This window comes from Phocoena sinus, chromosome 6 (genome assembly GCF_008692025.1).
Source record: "Phocoena sinus isolate mPhoSin1 chromosome 6, mPhoSin1.pri, whole genome shotgun sequence".
NCBI classification, from domain to species: domain Eukaryota; kingdom Metazoa; phylum Chordata; class Mammalia; order Artiodactyla; family Phocoenidae; genus Phocoena; species Phocoena sinus.
The window spans coordinates 44,220,174-44,245,050 of record NC_045768.1 but is presented as its reverse complement, the minus strand read 5'-3'; the positions used below and the strand labels follow the sequence as shown (position 1 = coordinate 44,245,050).

Here is a 24,877-nt window from a genome sequence, read left to right as displayed (position 1 = left end):
TCTTTTTTAACAGAGAAAAATCTTTGCCGGAAATGCAGTGAAAACTGCAAGACGTGTACTGAATCCGACAACTGTACAGAATGTAGGGAGGGGTCAAGGTAAGAGAGTGAAGGATTTCATCAAGTAACACAGCCCAAGGACTTCTCAGTACAAATAAAAAAAAAAAAAGTAAATATAACCCTTTTATAAGTTACCCTTGGTTTGACTCCCATTCAAACACTTGATTGCTATTTGCATTATCTCTACCATTTTATGTGAAAAAATGGATACCATCTTGGCTAAGGTTTATAAACCAAATAAAATTCCCTTTAGAAAAGATAGCTCAAATACAAGAAAATAAATGGCCATTTGAGAGGCCTGCTTCAGGTTTTTTGACCGGTAGTACATCAGTCAAGGATTACTGTGTAGGTAACACCAATGAATTATATTTAATCCCCATGATTCACTCCTCTGATGGTCGAAACTATTCCCTTATCTTTATTATTTCTCTCCATATAGCCAATCATTCTCTTATCTTCAGCACCTCAGGCTGGTTCCATTATGCTATGATATGCACATAGATTTAATACCAAGGGATATTTTCCTTGAATGGATGAGACTTGCACATTGCTAAAGCCAGATAGTTGATAGATTCTTTGAGAGGATAACATGCAGCTCAAATGAACTAGGTATTCTCTTGATATCCTCAGAGAAGGTCAGATCATCCCACACTGAGTGAGGAGTTGGACTCTGGGTTTATTACATAGAGCTAGAATTGTGCTCCCTTGCTTCCCTTTCAAGAATCACCAGTACCTCTATTTTCACCTTTGATCAGAGGTGAAATATGCAGGGTCCAGGCAGTTTTTAGGCAGGTAATTCTTCACATTAATTAATAGTGGAACATCATTTTTATTTAGATTAATGGATTATCCATGGCTTTCTTTTTTTTTCCCCATAAATGCATTCAGTGTCAGTTTGTTTAGCACCTTTTACCTCAGGACTTCAGTTTTGATAAATATCAGTCTGGTCGGCCTCCTACTGCTTTTTGTAGAAGGAGCAGATTGGCATAATGAAAAGAAGGAAGATAAACGTGAGCTCAAATCTTTCTCCGCCATTTATCAGCTGTGTGATTTTGGCCAAGTCACTTTGCCCCTCTTGAGCTCCGGTTTTCTCATCTATAAAATGGTGATCGGGCTTCCCTGGTGACGCAGTGGTTGAGAGTCCGCCTGCCGATGCAGGGGACGCGGGTTTGTGCCCCGGTCCGGGAAGGTCCCACATGCCGCGGAATGGCTAGGCCCATGAGCCATGGCTGCTGAGCCTGCGCGTCCGGAGCCTGTGCTCCGCAACGGGAGAGGCCACAGCAGTGAGAGGCCCGCGTGCCACAAAAAAAAAAAAAAAAAAAAAAGGTGATAATAACCCCGATGTTGCTGGATTATGATAAGGATTAACTGTGATAACATTTACAAAGCACTTATTCCAATATCTGATACTGAATTGGTCCATGAGAAATGAAAGATTAAGATTATTCTCTATATTTCTTAGGGAACATTTGATAGAGTAAGTTAACCAGTGCTCTCCAACAGAAGTATGAGAACCATATGTTATTTTAAATATGTCAGTAGCCACATTAAATCGAGTAAAAAGATACGGGTGAAATTTATTTTAATAAAATATTTAATCAAATATATCCAAAATATTTCAACATGTGATCAACGTAAGACAATATAAAAGATAATTAGTGAGATCTTTTATATTCTTTTTTGTTTGTAGTACGTAGCCTTCGAAATCTGATATGTATTTCACCCCTAAAGCACATCTCAATTCAGACAATAATTTTTTATGAGAAATACTTGATCTGTATTTAGATTTTATAAAATTTAGTTGAAGTAGATTTTTATATAGCCAAGTTGTTCCACACTTACTCAGAAGTTTGCCAATAACCGAATCAAGTGCCAATTTGTAAAATTTAGAATGAAATTAACAAAAATAAAATAAAATGTTAAATTCTGTTCCTCGGCCACACTAGCCACATTTCAAGTGCTTCCGAGCCATGGGTGCTAGAGCGTGTGGGACAGCACAGGTCGAACCTGGCTGGCTTATTCCAGAAAGAACCCAGGAGTTCGCGGTACCAGGTTCGTTAGCCTTGCCACCCCTGTATTTTGGAACCAGCAGAAAGCATCATGGTTCACAGAGACTGCTCTGCTGCACGTCCCACTTAGTGCATTCCCTCCTCACACAGTGCAGCCTCTGTCTCCTGCTGAACAAGTGCCAACCTCAGAAGTAATGTCCTTTATTAGAAAAACGAGGCAGCTTTTTAAAAAGTTTGATAAGTTTTTTGGTAGTCCTGTTTCCTCCCACAAAAGGATTCATTTGATGCACTGTCCCCTTTTTACAGCTCTACAAAAAGGAAAGGGATTTTCTTTTACTGGCTTTTTAAACGACAGCTCTCTGGCCAGTAGAAGATCTATGAATGAAATATACTTTCTGTCTCCTTGAGGCTCCCTGCGTTTTCCTTAGGGGCTTCTGGGGTTGGCCATTTTGCCTCAAGAGACCTGTAAAATTTTAAATAACTGGCTAAAAACAAACAAAAATATCTATGCATAAAATACTGGAAGGAAATGGATTAAAATGTGAACAGGACTGTTTGGGATTCTTTTTCAACTACTTTGGGTTTTGTCCTTTCCAAATTTCTTTAAAGAGCATAGGGAAAAATAAATGTTACTTTTTAATGGTATGATCCATATTCAAAACACAGTCAAGTAAGACGTGAATTGGAACAATATAGAGAAATATATTTTTTATAAGAAAATAGAAAGCATTTGACCCTGTTGCTTAGATACCCATTTTCTAGTATTGTCTGTTGGGTGACACAGGATTATGGTAACAGTCTCACTATTGAGTTATTCCACGAGTAAAATTTGTATATTAAATGTTGTAAATTTTATGCATTTGTTTGTAAGAATCAGTCTGTAGACTATGAAAAAGCTCATAGCTGATAAAAATTAGAAGAAAAAAGTACACATTCCTCATTTGACATTCTAGCAACTCATTAGGTAACGCCTAAGAGTGCTATTTAGAGAAAATATGACACAGGTAACACCTAAAAAGACTAAATAATAGTATAACTAAGGAAAATCGAGATGTTTGGAGAAGCAGCAGTAGAAGTAGATAATTTTGCCAAATTTTTCATTAGAGTTTAAAATTAATAAATCAAGCAATAAAGGCAAAAGTATATTAGAATTCTGTTGTTTTGATAGGAACCAATAGAAGAACTAAAATCAGAAACACTTAAAATCAAAAAAAGGCTATTCTTGGGAGTTTGAGCCGGGGGTTGGGCAAGGATAGTTGTGCACGCTTTTATTCAGTTGTAACTCATTCTACCATGTGTTCCTACTACATTTATAGTTACAAAACTACTTTTAAGTTTATTGTGTAGTACAGGGGTCCCCAACCCCCGGGCTGCGGACCGCTACTGGGCCGCACAGCAGGAGTTGAACGGCAGGCAAACGAGCGAAGCTTCATGGGCCGCTCCCCCCCAGCGCTCGCACTACTGCCCCCTCTCTCCCATCTCATGGAAAAATTGCCTTCCACAAAACTGGTCCCTGGTGCCAAAAAGGTTGGGGACTGCTGGCATAGTAGGTCTAGGAGGTCTGGATATCAGGGAATTGGTAGGCATATTGTTAGCTAAGGTGATTGCTTGGGTCAATAAAATACTTTTAAAAACCTCCATGTTGTAAAATGTTAAGAAGAAATGTGTCAGCCAGTCTAATAACTAAGAGAAATGTCCCCAAAGCTTGCAGCACGTGTGTATGCTACAGACATAATTTTAGGCACAGAGAAGCATTATAGGCATTGGGAGGAGATAAAAAAAAAGACTACAGGGGCTATTTCCCATGCTTCGAAGCTTTGCCAAAGCCACTGGTCTCTGGGGGGAACTATAGTTGTTACATATGGCGCTGGGGAGTCATGACTCCTTTGCCTGTTCACAGCAGTCTGTGTCTGTGTCTGTGTCTTCAGCCTGCAGGGATCCCGGTGTGCCGTTGCCTGTGAGGACGGACGGTACTTCAACGGTCAAGACTGCCAACCCTGCCACCGCTTCTGCGCCACCTGTGCTGGTACCTTCTCTCCCAGTCCTCTTGTTTATTCTTCTGGCTCTGGTTTGGCTTTTGTTTACCTGTCTTTATCCATCACTCATGCAAACCCATTTGATATTTTTAAAATAAATGCTGAAGAAGCATGGGTCTCTCCTGATGATCATGCATGTATTCTCAGAGGTCAGACATTAGTAGCCCATGCTCATTGAAAACTTAAATTTCCCAGTGATACCTCCTTCGCTTTCCAAAGAGATTTGATGTTTTTGGCAAATGGGTTCAATGTAAAATTGGAGCATTATTTTTTCCAAAGAACATAAGGAAAAGCACAAATATCATAATTATTAAAATTACAACCTATTAATGCCATTTTAACCAACTATGCAAGAAGCAACCCATCATGCAACCTCTTCTGAGGTTTTGTTTCTGTCTTCGGCATCTGTCTTGCTTTTAAGGAGCAGGTGCTGGTGGGTGTATTAACTGCACAGAGGGCTACTTCATGGAGGATGGGAGGTGCGTGCAGAGCTGTAGTATCAGCCATTACTTCGACCACTCTTCAGAAAATGGATACAAATCCTGCAAAAAGTAAGTGGATCCACCCCTTAAGCCCTAGTGTTTGGCTACCGGGTTCCTTATTTGACTGCCTTCATTAATAATATGAAACAGAATTATTAATGAAAAATAAGGTTCAAACATTTACCTGTGGACACTGTGCTGAACCTTTAACCCAACTGATTTTTTTTTTCACCTCAGAAGAACTTTAAAACCTCTAAAGTAATATTTCTGTTTCAAATGCATGCTCTCTCCCCTTGAAAATCATAGTCTACCTGCTAGGCTTTCTTTAATGTTGTCAAACCTAGCAGTTATTGTAAGAAAAGATTTTTGTGGCATCTTCAAAGGGAGAAGATTAAGTTTAAGACATTAAGAGGCTGGTAGCAAACACATCTTCTTCTGTGCCTGATGTGCAAAAGGATGATAAATTGTACATTGTCCCCTTAGATGTGACACCAGCTGTTTGACATGCAACGGTCCGGGGTTCAAGAACTGTACGAGCTGCCCCAGTGGGTATCTCTTAGACTTAGGAATGTGTCAGATGGGAGCCATCTGCAAGGACGGTGAGTACAACTGCTCGTTATGATCTTCTGAGCAAAGTGTGATCTTTCTACGTTAAGGTCTAATATATTTCCACTTGAAAATGAAACTCTCAAGCGTGCCCCAGATAGGACACGCCCAATATCTTGTTGGCGTTCATTCATCTCGAACTTCTACCCTCAATGGGTTTGGTTTTTTTGGTTGTTGTTTGTTTTTTTTTGTTTGTTTGTTTTTTTTATGGTACGCGGGCCTCTCACTGCTGCGGCCTCTCCCGTTGCGGAGCACAGGCTCCGGACGCGCAGGCTCAGCGGCCATGGCTCACGGACCCAGCCGCTCCGCGGCACGTGGGATCCTCCCGGACCGGGGTATGAACCCGTGTCCCCTGCATTGGCAGGCGGACTCTCAACCACTGTGCCACCAGGGAAGCCCTTTTGGTTGTTTTAATTGCAAGAAGAACTAGAGCGTCCACTAACCAAGATGGCACTAGTCAATTTTTTTTTACGTAGTAAACTTGGTTCTTTACAACTTTAGAGTTTTGGGTTCACAGCAAAATTGTGCAGAAAGTGCAGAGTTCTCATATAGCCCCTGACTACCCTACGCACACACACAGACACACACACAAACACTCCCATTATCAGTGTCCCTCACCAGAATGATATGTTTGTTAGAGCTGATACCTACATTGACACATCATTATCAACGAAGTCTATAGTTTACGTCAGGGTCCACTCTTGGCGTTCTATGAGTTTGGACAAATGTATAAAGACAAGTATCCACCATTGTACTATCATACAGAACACCTTCACTGCCCTGAAAATCCTCTGTGCTCTGCCTGTTCCTCCCTCCTTCCCTCCCCCTGCCCAACCCCTGGAAACCACTACTTTTTTTACTGTCTTCATTGATTTGCCTTTTCCAGAATGTCATATAGTTGGAATCATACATCAAACACTAACTAGAAAAGGCTACCTACGGTATTTTTTCCAGTCTTTTGGCATATGTACTTTTCATCAGATTTTTAAAATACCGTGTACATGGAGTTTTGTATCTTGCTTTCTGCACTAAGCATTAGATGAACATTATGTTTTTACAAAGTCTTCAGAAACTTCATTTTTAATAACAGCTTAATATTCTATCATGTGGAGATGCCACAGTTTATTGCCACTCTCCTCTTATTTGGATTGTTTATAATTTTGATATGTAAATAACAATCAAATGGTATCTGAATCTTTCATTAAGCTGTGATAGATAGGCGTCTATCTAATGACAGAACCAACTACAGATCGGTTCTAATGTTAATGTCGGTCTGTTTTTCTTTTCATTGCACCAGTGGTTCTCAATCAAAATGCCAGGACCCCAGACCTTCCCCAAAGATTCATTTAAATTGGTCTTGGGGTACAGTTTGAGCACTGATAGCTTTACAATCTTCTCAGGTATTTTTAATGTGCCACCATTCCCCCTGACAATTTGGGAAATACCAAGTTCTCTCACTTTTCTAGCCTCAGTTTCCCCATCTATAAAATGAATGAATTTAAATTATTCCAACTCCAGCCTTTTGTGAACTTTGACTCTCGATATAATTCATGCAGAGACGGCCCTAAAATTTGTGCCTAAATTTTATGCAGACGTGCATCTCAATGATGCAGAAAGAGAATGTTTTGAACCATCGTTGTTCTAAACATCTTTGGACTGTTAGGAAAATAGGAAAATAAAAAAACCATGCATTTGGAACAGTTTTCCCTGATAAAATCATTTCCCTGGGTTTAATCTCGGTCTTCTTTTGAATGGTTCCTCTTCTGGAAATTTCACAAGAGGCAGGAGAGTGCTGTGGTTGGGAGAATGGGGATTCAGGAGTCAGAATGCTGTCATTCATACCTAGCCTCCAGACCTTGGGCAGGTTATGAGCTTTTCTGGGCCTCACTTCCCTCATCTGTAAAAATGAGAAGGATAATGCTGTCGACCTCATATGGTTATTCTACAACTTCCCGTTAGGAATCTCAAACATCAGAAAGATCTGAGCATGCGATGGCATGCATGGGAACATCATTTATGGTCTCATATCCACAGAGCATCACAGGTGACTCTGCATCTTCATAGCTTTTCTAATGCATGATTGATCTGGCCGGGACGGGCAGACCTGCTCAGGCTCTGTGTTCAAACTTTTCGTGGCCAGGGCTAATTCTCACCACACAACATGGAGGTGAGAAGATTGAGGGATAGCACCCCAGGTACTATGTAAGTATCACCTTTTAGCTACCAGCCAGTGCTCGTTTGAAATTTTCACCCACAGCACTTGGTACCAGGCATTTCAAGGTTTGCGATGCTTTAACGGCTTTCCGTAAACCACAGTAAGCATGGGATAATTTATGCCAATGGCACTTTGGTAAAAGTGGAGTGTCAGGATTGCGGGCAAAAGTGGAAAATGAAGAACCATGGTTTGTGATGAGTCCATTTTCAGGTCGGTTAAAGGAATGAGATCATTGATGGCTCACCAGGCTTTTCAAATCACGTGGCAGTTGCATTCAGGGATGTGCGATTTATTTTCTTTCAACTGTCATATTTCAGTGATTCTAAGACATACTTTTTTAATATATTTTAACAGCTCTGGAATCAGATGCATCTTATAATTCATGGCAGCTTACAACTGCTTTTGATCCACAGGTTGATGTGACATAGTTGTCATCGCCTGGGACTTAGTCACAGATATGTCTAGTCAACTGAGTTAGACACATGATCAGTCCTACTTGTGTTGCATTTAACTGCACTTCATAATAGCTTGAACAAGTTAAACTATTTCTCAATATTCACAGGAAGAATTATTACATAAGCCCAGAAACAAAACAGCATGTTATATAAATTTAATACTTTCAATAAGCATAAAACGAATATTCTGGTAAGAGCCTACTGTGTCACCATTTCACATGCATTTTTTTCTTGGTAGTACTTAAAGTAGTGGCGCATCTGAAATCCAGTGTCTTGGAGTCAGCGAAATATAGTATAAATGACTGTATACGCTCTGCTCTAGGTAACTCTGAAAAGAAAAATTCCTTGCCCGTATTATTATTGATTTCTAATTTATTCTTTTTCTAATCTTTTTTTTCCTTTCATAAATGGATACCAATCACATTTACCGTTGGACTGGAATATCTCTCCTTGACTGAAATCACTTTGGGTGGACCCAATTTCTTCCTGTTGACTGCTCCCGAATGATCTCTTCCAATCCCCCCAATCTGCCTCTCTGGCCAATCACAACCTTCTTCCGTGTGTGTCCATCATGCTGCTCTCGTCCTCAACTTCCCCTCTCTCTTGCTGACTTCCTGGAAAAGCAACGGAAGAGTCCTGGGCGGAAGGAGGCTTCTGTATGCTAGTGAAAAAGAACAATCTGTGCCAACGGAAGGTTCTTCAACAACTTTGCTGCAAAACCTGTACATTCCAAGGCTGAGCTGCCATCCTAGATTTCTTTGTTCCTGTAGACTTATAGATTACTCCATATTATTATTAAAAAGAAAAAAGCAAGCAAAAAAAAAAAAGCAAGCCACCTCTCTCTTTCTTGCTCTCTTTTTCTCTCTCTCTCTCAAATTTGTGCAGGGAGATGGTGAACTGTTTTGTCAGAACTTAAATGGAAAAAAAAAAAAATAAACCTACAACAAGCCTACCTTTTATAACTGGGTGTTTAGTGCTAAACAGCCAGAACCACAGAGACAGTATTGTATGACCAAAGCATTTGATGCCAAAATTTGACGTTAAAGTAATGATTTGACTTCCTGCCCTGTTTTTGAAGGTCCATTTCTTTTCCTTTTGCATTTACTTGCTTGTTTCCCCTTTGAGACTCCTAAAAATATACCTTTCAAAAACATCACAAGAGCAGACAGACATAGATCAAAATGAAACAGAAAGCTCATGCATCCATCATTTTTCATGCTTGAGTCCACTGTTGGGGGAAATGGCAGAAAACCGGACCTAAGGGCATTAAGACCATCCCGCAGAGTTGTGTTCAGTGTCGTCTGTCTTGGTTTTTCACAGTTGACCATTGATACTTTCCACACATAATTTACTTCATGCGTTATGTGCTGGTTTTGGCGTTATGCCCACTTGATAAGTCTGCTCCACTGGTTTCATCGAATAGACTTGCTGCTACTGGCTTTTCCGTGGTAGATTCGGTTATTTCACATACAGCTGGTCAAATGGGATTGCTCTGCATAGTCAAAGTGGTGATGGACAGAATGCAAAGATTCACAAAATAGCTGAGACTGATCCAGCTCCCCCCAAATCCAGAGTGTTCACTTGTAAACCCTGCACAATCTCTTGGTGCTATTCAGCCATTATCCCCATAGCATTTTTTTTTTTTTTTTTTAAGGCCATCAGAAATTCCATGTGTTGTAGTGGGAAGCATTTTGGATATGATGAAGAAAATTTCTTCCTGGAGTCAAAAGTTTCTAAAAGGTCCTGTTATTTTAAGAAATGGAATTTATTTAAATAATATTTAAGCTTGTGCCCAAGTTGGCCGGGCAACATTTTTCAATGGTGCTTATTAGAAGTTTTTTTCATCTTGTCATTTTAAGAAAATAAAACTGGAAATGGAATATGGGCAGCATGATTGTACCCTCCTGGTTCTGTTCTTTTCCCACTCCTCTGTCCCTCTATAACCATGCTCTGATACACCTGTCCACTGAATGTCACTGAGATCATCTGTTTTCTTGGAAATATCTTCACTGGTTTTCTATGACTCCCCAAACACATCCTGGAATCTAGCAGACTGAATGATGTGAAGACTGTTTGGATCAGTGGTCAAAAATGAGGAAACCTGATAGATCTTTTCATAACTCTGAGTTTCTCTGTTTAGGAGAGGATAGACTGATAGCAAGTTTCTTCATGTTTCATATCAAAGCTCCATTGGTGACCTCATTTGCTTTGAGAATGACCAGCCATCTTGCAAGCTTTAGGCTTCTGACAGCCTCACTTCCAAGATGTCACTGGCCTCACAGATGAGAAGAGGAATGATATCAATATAGGTTATCCTGGGAAGTGGATGCTAACTAAGGTCCCCATCCAAGCAGCAAGGTAGTAAAAAGCCTACCTTGAAAATATGCATTCCTAGACATCAAAGTTAACATTGAACCCAAGGTAAATAATGAGTATAAAGTCTAATGACCCTCTTAAGAGCACTGTAGTGATACTGAGTCACGTAATGATTCATACGTAACTAGGGAATCAACTGATTTTGTTGAGTAATTTTCCTCTTCATAACACTTCAGGCCCTTCTGACCCGAAGAAAGCAAGTTAGTCCCAGGTATGGCATGTAAAGTCTTACATTTAAAGGCACAGTCTCTAAGTGGACAAAAGCAAGTGAGAGCCTAAAGCAAGGTCAAGCAGATGGTGAAACCAGATTTGCCTGCAAAGAAATCCATTTAACTGAACCCACCCAGAATATATGAGGCACAAAGTTACTATGAAGGGAAAAATAAAAATGATGTCTGGGTTCTTAGACAAATAACTATCAATATGACAGTCAAAATCATTGGGGTCTACCAACATGTGTTCCATTTCTCACTGACCATGCAGGCACACATTGTGGAAATACTGGTTTAACTACTAGTGGTTACTGCCTCGTTTATCTACAGAATATTATTAACTAGAACATAATGCTTTCAAAGTTTAAGTTAATGTTATATATTATGTATAAATATATATATTCATAATGAGATATATGTAATGGATAGTACAAAGTTTGGAGACTTAACAAATGCTCTAACCTCTAGAGACAAAAGTCCTATCTTCTGTTTTCTTTTGTCTTTTGATTTTTCATTAGTGATCCATTGTTAAATTCAAATCCACTTTTACTGAAAAATACTGTACATGTGTAAAATGTTCAGTTGTTTTTTTGTAAAATATAGTAGAATGGTTGTAATTGATACTGGCCAAAATCAATGTTATTCCATATTTTATTTTTTCTATTAAATTAACCTAAGTTCCTGTTTATTTGATCTGTTCGTACCCATGTGCAAACATCTCCGAAAGGGTGAGGTCATGAGAAACTTCTCTGTTTCCACATAGACGCTGAATATGGAGGAAAGGGTGAGGTGAATGAACCATCTAAATAAAGTTGGGAAAAAGGGTGAGCAGAGGTGGGAACTGAAAAAAAAGGAGAAAGTAACAGCAGTGGAAGAAAGGATCAGTTTAGGTTTGGTCATGAATGTATGTTAAATCCCATTTTTAGTAAGCAGATTGTGAAAAAAATCTACAGAAGTTCGGTACAGTTGCTATTGCATTGTACAGATGCCATGTCCAGTGAAAGGGCCACCTGGACCTGTTCTTTCCCTGGTTTCCCCCAGGGCATGGACTACTGCATACCCGCCAGTGCGTGTATGGAAGGGTGGGGACCAAGGGGCTGGGCACAAAGAGGTCAGGCAGCGGGGGCAGGTGTGAAAGCTGTTACAGAAGATGACCTTGTTCAATTGGCTAATATCCTGTGTATCATTGTTAGTTGGCTGTATCCCTGGATGCCTAGAAGATGACTTTTCTAAAATCAATCTCCAGTACATGCCACAGGGTAGGACTGTATAGTTAGCAAAAAACAACCATGGATTATAGATCTTTGTGAAACCTGCTTGAGATGGTCACTAGCCTTGAAAGTTCAACGAATGCCCTGTCTTTTGCAAAAAGAAATGAGAAATCAACAGAAGTGACACACATATTGCGCTCCAATTAGGTTTAAAGATCTGGGGATACAAGGAGGTTTGAGAGAGACCTGCTGCCATGAAGTCCCATTACAGAAATGGAGAGAAACTAATTTTATTGACCACTTACTATGTGCTGTACAATATGGGAATATAGAGTATATATATACTGATATAAATATATCCTCTTTTAAGTTTCACACAAACTCTAGAGCAGAGACATGTATTATCCTCTGTTTATAAATGAGAAAGCTGAGGCGTATGGACTGAAATAAATTGATTGGGATTACATAACCAGACTCAGAATAATAAAAATAAAATTCAGTATTAAGACCATTAATACTAAGTAGTGAATTCTAAGTTCAGACAGGCAGAAATTCCTTTGAATTGGATTGGTCAGGCCGAGTTTCCTAGAGCTGTCTGGACTAGCATTGGTTCTTGGAGGATGGCTAGGGCTTAACTAAGCAGATGGGACTAAAGCAGGAGGAGCGTCACCAGTGAACTTGCTGCACCAGAGGTGTTCAGGGAAGCAAGTCAATTGTTTTAATGCTTTTTAATCCAATTAGCCCGTTGCTGCAAAGGACAGTGATTCAACATTTGATGGATCAGTCAAGAAGAATCGACATTTTTACACTTTCCAAAAGATGGGTAGTGTGCCCATTCTTTTCAATTCCCACACCCATGGAAGACCTCGCTAATCATCAGTATCCATCCGTGGATTGATCGGCATTTTCTCACCTTTCACCCCAGTATTAGGGCCTCATCATCACGCTACTGATCTATCAGACTCATGGTTTTCCACCCAACAGTCTACTCTTCATTTTGAGGAACTTGCACACTGAGTGCTTCGCAGAGAAGGGCAGGTGGTTGTTGTAGTAACTACTAAATTAAAATCTCTCCATCAAGTGATCAACACCGTAGGCACGTCTGAGTATGGAAATATCAAACACCCCATCCCCCTCATGTAGAAAGAATATCACGCAGGTAAAATATAAGTGGGCATGCATGCTCAACTGCTTTCATATGATCATTCAGATTAATTCGCACAAAGGGCAACGACAGACAGCAGCTTGACGATTATGGAGAAAACTGGAGGCAACTTCCGCTGTGGCCTGGCCAGCTCAACACTGCCGCCTTCCATCTGCTGATACAAAATGGCAGCGGGAGCACAAAGGCCAGCCGCAGCCCGACCTCACCTGGCCCAAGCTGGGCCCTGGGCCCCAAACTCAGTACGTGTCAATGACAAAGTATGAACCTGCTTCTCCTGCCTGGTTGACAACCATTTCCAAAGTTCTGTTTGTTGCAAACCTACACGATCTGAAATCCTCGGCAGAATACTTAGGAGCCATTGACAAATTTAGCAGGGCATAGCCAAGATGGACTTAATTTCACTGTGGCTCATTGGAGCAGCTTGGCAGTAGAGATGGGGCTGTAATCCATACAATCATGTCTCCTCTTCATCATGAGAGGTGAAGATCTGGCCCAGAGTCAATTCCTGGGCAAGAAGGATGCAGTCGTGCAGCATCACTGAGTCTCAGAGGGCAAGTCTGGGACCTGGGGATGCCAGCAGTTCCTTCCTACCTTCTACCTGCAAGGGACTTAGAAGGATGTTTGACTGTCGTATTACTGAAAGATTTTCTTGCAAGATTTCTTCTCTGAAGGGCCACTGTTTGGGTCCCCTGCCCCCAACAACTGTTGCAACTGTTGCTTTTTCAGGGCCAGGCATCAGGCAACAAAAGATATTTTGCATCCCCACTGCTAGAAGTTTCCAGAAACATTCCCTGAGGCCTGAATTGTAAGACCCTTTTTCATTTTATAAAAGAAGACATTATTTTGAGAATACAGTGTTTTGAAGCTGGCAGAGTTCTACTAAAATGGCTTTATTTAATTTTGCACCCAAAAAAATCACAGCGACCTACAGAAACTAACTTTCTGTTGTAAGATTCACAACAAGTCAAGGGTGTGGCTGAAACTCAAGCCCACAGCATCAACCTTCTACACAACACTGCCTCCTTTTTATGAGTACCATAGAGAAAACAAGTCCATATGTGTTGCAAGGCAGGGGGTAAGAGCCTTTTCCCAAGTGTGGATAGAAAGCACACTGTATCCCTGGACTTGGCTTTTTCTCCTTATGAGCCCAAATGAATTGCTTCCGTAAATAAACTTTGAGTCCCTGTCATATACCAAGCTCTGAGGTCCTTCATGCCCTCTTCAAGCTAATGGTCTAGTGGGAAACACAGATACAAAAATGCATCGTTATAATATGAAGCTATCCAATAAAGGGCTAAAAGTCCCATGCCTTGCACAATAAGCTTTCCAAGGGCATCCAAAAATAACGTGAAACATTCAAAATAGAGTTGCCTTTCAAATTTGCAAAATCAAATGATATTTTAATTAAATATCTACAAAATGCAAAATGTCAAACTAGTCATCTGCAGCTCAAAACTTAAGCAATCACATATAATTAAACTTAATGTGGGATAAAGCTGAATTTTAATATGTTTGATATGATGTGGGACCCACAGAGGGAGGAGAACTTAGGATCTGCTGGGTTCCTAATTTAACCCTGCAAAGGAGGGAGAAATTTACTCTTCACGGGGGGGGGGGGGGGGGGGGGGGGGAGTATATTTATATATATTTCTGATCTCTTCCCTCAAGATTCCCACCTGTAGATCCAAATAGCTACTTGCCATTTCCCTTCAGATATCTAATAGACATCTCAAAATTAACAAGTCCAAAATAGACTTCAGACTCACCAATCCCCTAAACATTATTATCACCAAGTGTCTCCCATCTCAGCAAATGGCATTAAAATACATCCACCTAAATATCCATCCATCCACCATTTGCTCAAACCTGAAACCTAGAATTCCTCTTTTTTTTTTTTTTTTTTTTTGCGGTACGCAACCTCTCACTGCTTCGGCCTCTCCCGTTGAGGAGCACAGGCTCCGGACGCGCAGGCTCAGCGGCCACGGCTCACGGGCCCAGCCGCTCCGCGGCATGTGGGATCTTCCCGGACCGGGGCACGAACCCATGTTCCCTGCATCGGCAGGCAGACTCTCAACCACTGCGCCACCAGGGAAGCCCCAGAATTCCTCTTTTTCCGCCCCCAAATCCAATCCATGAGCAAGGTCCCATTAACCACACCTCCATGATATATCTCGAAGTGGTCTACTTCTCCCCATTCCATAGCTATAATTCTGGATCACACCACCATCCTCTCCACCCTAAACTACTACCAGAGCCTCCTAACCAGGCTCCCCGTTTCTCTCCGCCTCCTTTCCTCTTTTTTCTCTCCTCCCCCATCATTCTCCACACAGATAGCAGAGTTAATCTCCACAGAGATAGCAGAGATAGCTATTACAACTACAAAATCTGATTTCACCTCTCCCCATTCACTCAGAATAAAATCTGAACTCCTTACCTGAGATCTTTCTGATCTCTTCTCATGCTTCCCTGCTCATCATATTCTAGTCATATCAACTTTCTTTTTGTTCTTCAAACAAAACTAGCTTATTTGTGCATCCAGACCCCTGCTCTTCACATGGCTGGTTTTTTCTCATCCTACAGGTCTTAGTTCAAAAACAGCTTCCTCGGGAAGCAGCTCCACACCTGCCCACTTTTTTGGTCTTTTCATAGCACGTACCACAAACATGACATTCTATCGCTCATTGACTTGTTTATTGTCGGTCTCTCCCTCGGCACTGCGACAGCTGGGGTTTTGCCCATCTTGTTCACAGCTGTATCTTACAGGTCTAGCACAGTGCCTTGCCTAGTAAATATTTGTGGAATGAATGAATAAAAAGGCATCAGAGAGAAATGGCATTAGACATAGCCTTGAAGGATAAGCAGGAATTTGTCAGTCAAAGAAGGTGAGGATGTTGGAGTAGGACTTGAGAGAGAGAGAGAACCGGTACAAAGGCACAAAACCATCAAAGAGCTTGTGGACTGAGAGGCAGGGAGCGGGCAGGGTGGGCAACTGAAGGGAGGGAATGGGAAGACCCCAGAGGTCAAGTTGCAAAGGGCTAATAGGAGGGGCTGTTGCCCTTCCTCCACCTCCTTGTCCTCGGGGTCATCAACCCTCTTTTCAGAGAGGCTAATTGACTTGCTCAAGGACCACATCAAGTCAACTAGTGGCTTCCTGCCAACAAGTTCCGGAGGCATTCAGTGAGACAGAATGCTGAGGACGCTGTAATCTGCTTCAGTCCGCAGGGGACTGATGGCTGCATCGAGCCAGCTAAATGAAAGGACAGGGTACTGAGCGGAGCTCAGCTGTCAGATTAGCTCACATGAGAGAAGGCAGCCCATGGCTTCTCTTCCCTGAGATGTCCATGGCCAGAGCAACAAATTTGGTAAGGCCTGTTTGCAAGGCCTGTTTGGGGACGAGGGCTGGCTCAGAATCTTCTTTTCCTTCTAAGAGAAAACCCCTTGCCCTCTAAACTGTCATTACCAGAGATGAGTAAAAGGAAAGAAAGTAATATGTGAGCAACTCCCTTTCATAACAACAGAAACAGTAACTCCCATATATGGAGTACTTTCCTATGTGCTAAGTAAGCACTGTGCACAGTTCTTTATATGAGTTATTTCATTCGATATTCCCAATAGCCTGACCTTATTCTCTTTTCACAAATGAGAAAGCAGATGAGGTAAATGCCTAAGGCACCCCAGTGGTTAAACGGAAGATCTGGGATTAATTTAAATCCATACGATCTGATATCAGAGTCTCCAAGAGAAATGTAAGAGCCAAGGAAGATGTCAAAACAAACTTCAGGCCGTGACCGTGGAGCCTGCATCAGGATTGTATACGTTACCTGACAGCGTCAGGTCCAGGGTCCACGCTGTCTCTTGTGAATTGAGCAAGGTCCACCCAGGACTACTCAGCACGGCCACACAGTGCTTTGTGTGACCAAGCTAGCAGTGAATTTCAGTGTCATCAGGAGAATTAGTAGCAACCAATGGGCCATCTGGGCAAAAGAAATCAGAAAGGAAACCTAAAGGAAATGAAACCTAAAGGAAATGAGGCAGTGGCTATTAAGAAATGAGGATGTGATGTTCCCTTTCATGCTAATTTTTGTCTTGGAAGCCATCATTTGCATGCTGTAGCCTCAGATGAAATGAGGATGAAATAGGATGGAGATAACGGGGAACACAGAGAAACATTACAATACTCAAAATCATAACATAATACAAATTCCATGAGCTCCTTTGACAAATCTAGTAAAACATAAATTCTTCTCAGGTGATATTAAACAGGATTTTCTTGACACTCATATCCATAACTGTTACAATATAATAAAAGCTAAACTATCAAGAAAATGGAAGGCTTTTACTCATGTATAGGAATGTGATTTTTAATTGCCTTTATCATTAGAAGAGCCACAGATATGACAGGAACCATGAGTCATCCTGACCATCTTCCCTTGATCATTCCCATATCTGATCCATCATCAAGTCAGGAAAGTTCTACCTCCAAAATATGTCTTTGATCCATTTTCTGTCCTTCACCTGTACTGCCACCATCCTTGTCCACACCACCCTGGGTCAAGCTACTTCCCACCTGGGCTGTTGCAACACCTCCTAACTAGCCTCACTGGATGCACCCCTTGTGTCCACACTCCAACATGTCCTCATCTACTTCCTCTAATCTATTCTACATAACAGCCAGAGTGCTCTTTCTAAAAAGTCAAAGCTCACATGAGACCCTGCTGTTTAAATTCCTCCCATGGCTTCCCATTTCACCCAGGAAAAAGTTGAAATACCTTTCCCTGGTCATGAAGGCCATGGTCAATCTGACCACCCACCTCTCGAAAACTCAGCTCGTGCCATTCTCTCCCTTCCTTCATATTTTCTAGCAACACTGACTTTTCCTGACTCCTCTATTCTGCTTTGCAGGCTAGAACTTTCCCACATGCCATTCTCCGTACTTTAATGCTATTCCATCCCCAATCATCTATATCTGGCTAGCACATTTATTATCTGGGTCTCAGTTTAAATGTCATTCTTCATTTCCTGATCCTTCTAGACAAGGTTAGATCTCCTTATATATATAAGCTCTCACCCATGCCTCTACTTTACTTTCATATCAATTATATTACAAACATGTAGTTCGTTGTAGGAGTATCTGTTTGTTGTATGTGAGTCTCAGTACAAGGTTTGTTCCATGGGGACAAAGTCTGTAAATATCTTACATCTCATGAATCTAGCAAAATGTCTTTCATAGAGTAGGTGCTTGATAACTCTTTGATCAGTAGTAGATGAATGTCAATAAATGAATAATTGAGTAAATAACAATTTACTCAGGAAATTGCCCTGGACCAGTTATTGGTATAACTAAGTTCTAATCTTGATTCTGTATAACTTCAGTACAGCCCTCTATGTGTCCACCTCAGTTTCCCCATCTTCAGCATCATCCCTGTAAACCATTCCAGCCCTTCTGCTCAATGAAAAGGTGAAATCCTGGGAGATTTCATGGAGATTCTATCACCAGCCCTAAAACACACACAAAGCCTTGGTCACAAACTCAGTAAAGCTAAAGCTAGGACCTTGCCACTGAAAGCGTGCAGCTGGGAGTTGGTTGGTGTGGTGACAGAGTTCTAAAGTGTACCGCCCAGATTCCCATCCATTCATTGCTGTGAAGGGACTTTGCAGATGGAATTAAAGGTTACTATCAACTGACTTTAAAATAAGGAGATTATTCCTGAATTATCCATGCGAGCCCAAGGTAGGTCAGAGGGACGTAGTAGAAGGAGACAGAGAAGCCTTGAGGCAGAGGGGATCAGAGAGATTCGAGATGAGAAAAGGATTTGACTATAGTTGCTGGCTTTGAAGAGGCAAGAAGGAAGCCATGAACCAAGAAATGCATGCAGTGTCTAGAAACTGAGAACAATCCCCAGCCAACAGGTGACAAGGAAACAGGGACCTCAGTCCTGAACTCTGCCATCAATTTGACTGAATGTGGGGCAGATTCATGCCCAGAGCCTCCAGAAAGGATGCAGCCTGAGACACATTAATTCCAACCTTTTAAAACCAGGAGCAGAGAAGCAGCTGAGCCACACTGAGCCCAGACTACTGACCTACAGAATGGTGAGAAAATAAATGGGTGTTTTGGTGAGCCATAAAAGTTATGGTTACTTGTTACAGCAGCAATAGAAAACTAGTACATATTAGCTTATTTTCATAGCTGCGACCTGAAGGGCAGGCTTCTAATTAAACACATATGTAAGGGCCCACTCTAATCTTCTCCAGATATCTTAGAGGGTAGGTGCTATCTTTTTACTCTCCCTTTGCCATACCTCCCCAAGGGGAGCTTTTACACATGGCTAGTGCCCCAGTTTTTGTGGCTAAAGTCCAGGGGCCAGGAGGGCTTGCATTCCTGGGTCCCACAGGACTATAACAAACAGTTCGTGGCTGGCGACCATCCCCCGGGCACCTGTGCCTAGAGAAGACTGAAACGTACCCCCAATCTCTTTGTCAAAGAAGTCTATATGCTTGCTTGGAGCTTTGGCCTGAGAGCAGACTTCTGATTTGGCACACTGTAGGGTCCTATGAAAATGTGCTCCTGGGACAGAAGCCAGTGGATGCCATCTTTGCACTCTCCCTCTGCCTCACTCCAGGTGGCTGGTATCTCCCAGAAAGGAACTTGTACAACTTGTCTGGCACCCTGATTTTGTGACTACCACACAGGGGATACATCTACATCACCTGGCTCTGGTGGCCAGTGGGGCTTACGCTTGCAGTCCCATAGAACTCCATGTGTTTGCATACTTTAAAAGCTACTGCCCGAGGGTCTGGTTTCCAATTAGGTGCTGACTGAGATCCTCCCCTTTGGGACACTGACAGCTCTTGGCACTCTCCAGCTACTGGAACACACCAAAAATAAAAATAGGCTGCTTGGACAATCACAGAGATTTGAGAAACAACAAAGATCTAGGGCAGGAGTGAATGACAAGCTTCCTACCCTACACAAGGTCACTCCTTCAAGACTGGGAGAAGTGGCTGTTTTATTTTACGCATAGAAACCAACACAGAGAGTCAAGAAAAAATGAAAAAACAGAGGAATATGTTCCAAATGGAAGAATAAGATAAAACCTCAGGAAAAGTCGTTAATGAAATGGAGGTAAATGATTTACCTGATAAAGAGTCCAAAGTAATGGTCATAAATATGCTCACTGAACTTGAGAGGAGAATGGATGAACACAGTGAAAACTATTAGACATGGAAAAGAAATTGAGGAAGACACTAGTAAATGGAAAGATATTCAGTGCTCATGGAAGAATTAATATTGTAAAAATGTCATACTACCCAAAGCAGTCTGCAGATTCAGTGCAATCCCTAGCAAAAGTCCAATGGCAATTTTCACAGAAATAGAACAAACAATCCTAAAATTTGTATGGAACCACAAAAGACACCAAATAGCCAAAGTAATCTTCAGAAAGAACAACAAAGCTAGCAGCATATTGCTTCCTCATTTCAAATTATATTACAAAACTATAATGATCAAAACAGTATGGTGGTATTGGCCTAAAAACAGACACATAGATCAACGGAACAGGATAGAGAACACAGAAATAAACCCACGCGTGTATGGCCATTTATATTCTGACAAAGAGCCAAGAATATACAATATGTAAAGGATAGTCTTTTCAATAAATGGTCTTGGGAAAACTGGATAGCACAAAAGAATGAAACTGGACCACTATGTAACACAATACTAACTTAAAATGTATAAAGGATTTGAAGATAAGACATAAAACTACTAGAAGGAAACATAGGTGGTAAACTCCTTGTCATCTGTCTTGGCAATAATTTTTTGAATCAGACAACAAATGCAAAAAATAAGTGGAATTAAATCAAACTAAAAAGGTCTGCATAGCAAAGAAAACCATTAGTAAAATAAAAAGGCAACATTCTGCAAATCATATATCTGATAAGGGGTTAATATCCAAAATATATAAAGATCTCATACAACTCAACAGCAATAAAAACACACAATCTGATTAAAAATGGGCAGAATATCTGAAAAGACATTTTCCCAAAGAAGACATCCAGATAGCCAGCAGGTCCATGAAAAGGTGCTTAATATCACTAGTCGTCAGGGAAATGCAAATCAAAACCACAATGAGATATCACTTCACCCGTTAGAATGGCCATTACCAAAAAGACAAGAAATTACAAGTCTTGGCAAGAATGTGGGTAAAGGGAACCCTTGTGCACTGTTGGTGAGAATGTAAATGAATGCAGCCACTATGAAAAGAAGTTTTCTCAAAAAATTAAAAATAGAATTACCATATGATCCAGCAATTCCACTTCTGGGCATATAACTGAAGGAAATAAAATCATTATCTCAAAAAGATATCTGCATGCCCATATTCATTGCAGTATTATTTATAAGAGCAAAGATGTGGAAACAACCTAAGTGTCCACTGATGGACTAATGGATAAAAGAAATGTGATACACACACACACACACACACACACACACACACGCAACTGAATATTATTCAGCCATAAAAAAGAAAGAAATCTTGCCATTTGCAACAACATGAATGGACCTTGAGGGCATTATGCTAAGTGAAATAAGTCAGACAGAGAAAGACAAAACTGTATGATCCCACTTATATGTGGAATTAAAAAAAAAAAAAAAGTATCTCATAGATACAGAGAACAGATCGGTGGTTGCCAGAGGTGGGGGTGGGAGGGTGGGTGAAATGGGTAAATGGGGTTAAAAGGTACAAACTTCCAGTCATAAGATATACGTCATGGCGATGTAATGTACAGCATGGTGACTACAGTTAATAATATTGTATTGCACGTTTGAAAGTTGCTAAGAAAATAGTTCTTAAAAGTTCTCACTGGGCTCCCCTGGTGGCGCAGTGGTTGAGAGTCTGCCTGCCGATGCAGGGGACGCGGGTTCGTGCCCCGGTCCGGGAAGATCCCACATGCCGTGGAGCGGCTGGGCCCGTAAGCCATGGCCGCTGAGCCTGCACGTCCGAGCCAAAGTTCTCACCACAAGAAAAACAATGTTTGTAACCATGTATCATGACAGATTTTAACTAAATTTATTGTGGTCACCATTTTGCAATATATACAAATATCAAATTATTATGCTATATACCTGAAACTAATATATGTCAATTATACCTCAAAAAATAGAATAATTTTAATTAGAAAAAAAGGAAAACTAGTACAATTAGAACAGACCCATTCAATCAGAATATGTATTTCTGCAATATCTCAAGATGATCTGTGAACACAGGAAAGTCTGAGATGCACTGCCATGGATGAGCACTTCTTTCCAGAGTGCGAGAAGCCTACCCTTGATTTATTGAGAGCCACTGCTGCAAACGTCATGTTGCTGAGGGATGCACACTGAGGAATTAGGCAAGCTGGTCCTTGGCTGGCTATTAACCAGGCAGAACCGAGGCAAGTTTGCAGCACTTTGGGTCAAAGAAACAACTAGTGAGCAGCTAGAGTGTTCTGATCCCCAGCCTGATCAGAGAGCTTGACAGACCCGGCTATTTGACTGAAGGTGTGAATTGGGAATTTGTTTACAGGCTCCCAACACTGGCTCTCAGCAGTTAATGGGGCAAAACATTCTGCCTGTAGCTACTTTAACAACCCAGCCAGCGCGGCAGTAAGCTGTGCCTTGACACCATTTGTACTCATTGAGTCAAAGGGCTCTGTCCTTGTGACGATTTTCCATGTCTGTTCTTTTCAATGAGCTGTATGATCAGCCAGTTTTGGCAGATGGACAAGTGTGAGCCTTATCCTTCTCTGCTTCCCTTGGTACAGATTCAAATGTATCATTGGCTTCCTGATAACCTACTTTAGGTCAGGCACAGCACTAGTGTTCATTATCTGGCAACTCAGTGTGGCTGTCCCCATTTCAAGGTGAGGGATCAGAGGATTCAAGTGGTTGACTGCCCTCTCAAGGCCCTGTAATTAGCCAGGTTTCCCGCTCCTAGTTTAGTTGTTTTCCTCCAACAGCAAAGCTGGCCCTGTCTGTTACTCTTCTATCCACATTCCAGCCTTCCAAAGTCCTCCTAGCCAGGTGGCATATCTTCCACCACCCCTACCCATTTATGTAGTTTTGAGCAGAGACTAGGTTGAACCTAGTACATTATACTAAATAAGTCTCCATCCATCTCTATCTAAATGAGTCTCAATCCAGCCATTCCAGGAGATCGTTCAATGTCACAGTTACGTTCACAGGATATGAAGGGAGATTGCTGGATTCACGCCCTGGCTCTGTCACTTACTAGCTGTGAGATCTTAGGAAGCATGCTTAACCTCTCTGCGTCTCTGCTTCTCCATTTGTAAACTAACGATGATAATCATCTCTCCCTCCTAGGGATGCTGTGAGGATTAAATGATTTAAAATGATTAAAGCACTTAGGACAGCGCTTGTACATATTAGACACAATATATGTTGGTTATTATTATTCCTAAGCCAAAAACTTTGGATTCATCCTTGATGCCTCTTGCCCTACATCTGACCTATCACTAAATCGAGTTAACTTACCTCTTGAGTGGGTCCTCTTCCCTCCATGCCACCACTACCACACGAGGTTAGCTACCAATATCACTTGCCAAAAGAAATCTGCAAACCATTCTCCTGGACCCTCTCCAGTTGCTGCTTTACAAAGAAGCCAAAGTGGCATCTTAAAAATGCAAATCTGATCACATACTCTCTCGCTGAAACCTGCTGCTTTTTAGGTATATCTGGGAACTTTTAAGATCTGCAAGACCCTGCAAGTTCTGCCTCCCCCACCCCAATTTCTTCTCTCTCTCCCTGTCTCCCCTCCATCCAGTCTGGCCTCCCTTCAGTCCCCCACACTGGCCAAGCCTCCCTCCTCCTGTGTGGAACCTTTGCAGACGTGTCTCCCACTCCCACCCCCTGTGTCTGATTATCTCCTCCCTCAGCACTGCTGGAGTCACAATTTCACATTTGCTTTTGTGATTATTTGACTGACAGCTGTCTACCATTCCAGACTGTAAGCTCTATGAGGGCAGGAAGTGCATTTGCTTTTTCTCACCATTGTATCCTCCATACTTAGCACAGTTACTGGCATATAGTATTTGCTCAGTAATTTGTGTTTTAATGACTAAAAGAATGAATGAATGAATGAAAATACTGTGGCACAATTTTAGAGGCAGGACAAGTAAGGGTTGGTGCTTCCGATGGTTTGACTCCTGCTTGGGGGGAGGGAGGGTGAGGATTAAATTATGTTAGATCCAAAACTTCAAGTCAATGGCTGGATAACTGTTGATTTGATGCAACCTTTGCCCACGTGTCACAAACTATTTGGAAGCAGCTGAGCCACACAGGAGGAACAACCGGAAGTTGGTTCGGCACAGGTATCATCTCAAGATACAGAGGTCTTAAGGGTTATATAAAAACCAGAAGCTGGAAAACAGACTTTACACATTCTCACTACTTGACATCTATTATTTCTTTAGGGAATACTACCTATCCCCACCAAAATATATACCCCTTAGTTTGCTACTATCCCACTACTAGGTTAGATCTTATTCCCTCCTCCAGCTCGGTGGCAGTAAAACTCCATGATCCAGACCTCGAGAATGAAGACCCACCTATGCTGTTCCTACAGTATACAGTGTGAGGAAGTGGCCAGACATTTGAAGACCGCGGAGGGCTTCTTAGGGTTGACTGGAGCAACTTTACCTTTGATATCTATGCTAGAAAGGAAGCTGACTAATAGATATATCATCTGGGAATATTCAAGCTCTCTAAATCCTTCATGAGACTGGGAGAACATGAGGTCAGGCCTCCTCCAGAATTGATTTCAGGCCCTGCCCCATCCTGTAATATGTGTTCTCTGGGCTTCTGTTCATTATAGTTCGGGCTCTCTGTCTTGTAAGCTCCAAGAACACGGGGGTCCCATCCAGTGCTGAGAATTCCAGATACACATAGGTGCTTTAAAAATGTTGATAATGATGTCAACAGAAACAACACCAGTCTCCTTTTGTTGTCTCAGGCTAATTATCAGATAACTAAAATAGAATAGAGATGATGTTTAT

At 41.5% G+C, this 24,877-nt stretch overlaps 1 protein-coding gene across 1 annotated transcript in view; it reads left to right on the top strand.

Annotated features, from left to right (window-relative positions):
* Positions 1-24,877, top strand: part of PCSK5 (proprotein convertase subtilisin/kexin type 5) — a 448,447-nt gene that overhangs the window by 306,187 nt on the left and 117,383 nt on the right. Inside the window, 4 exon segments of the mRNA XM_032634783.1 lie at positions 14-98; positions 3,997-4,094; positions 4,526-4,655; positions 5,070-5,185. Of these exon segments, the coding sequence (XP_032490674.1) occupies positions 14-98; positions 3,997-4,094; positions 4,526-4,655; positions 5,070-5,185 (429 nt within the window).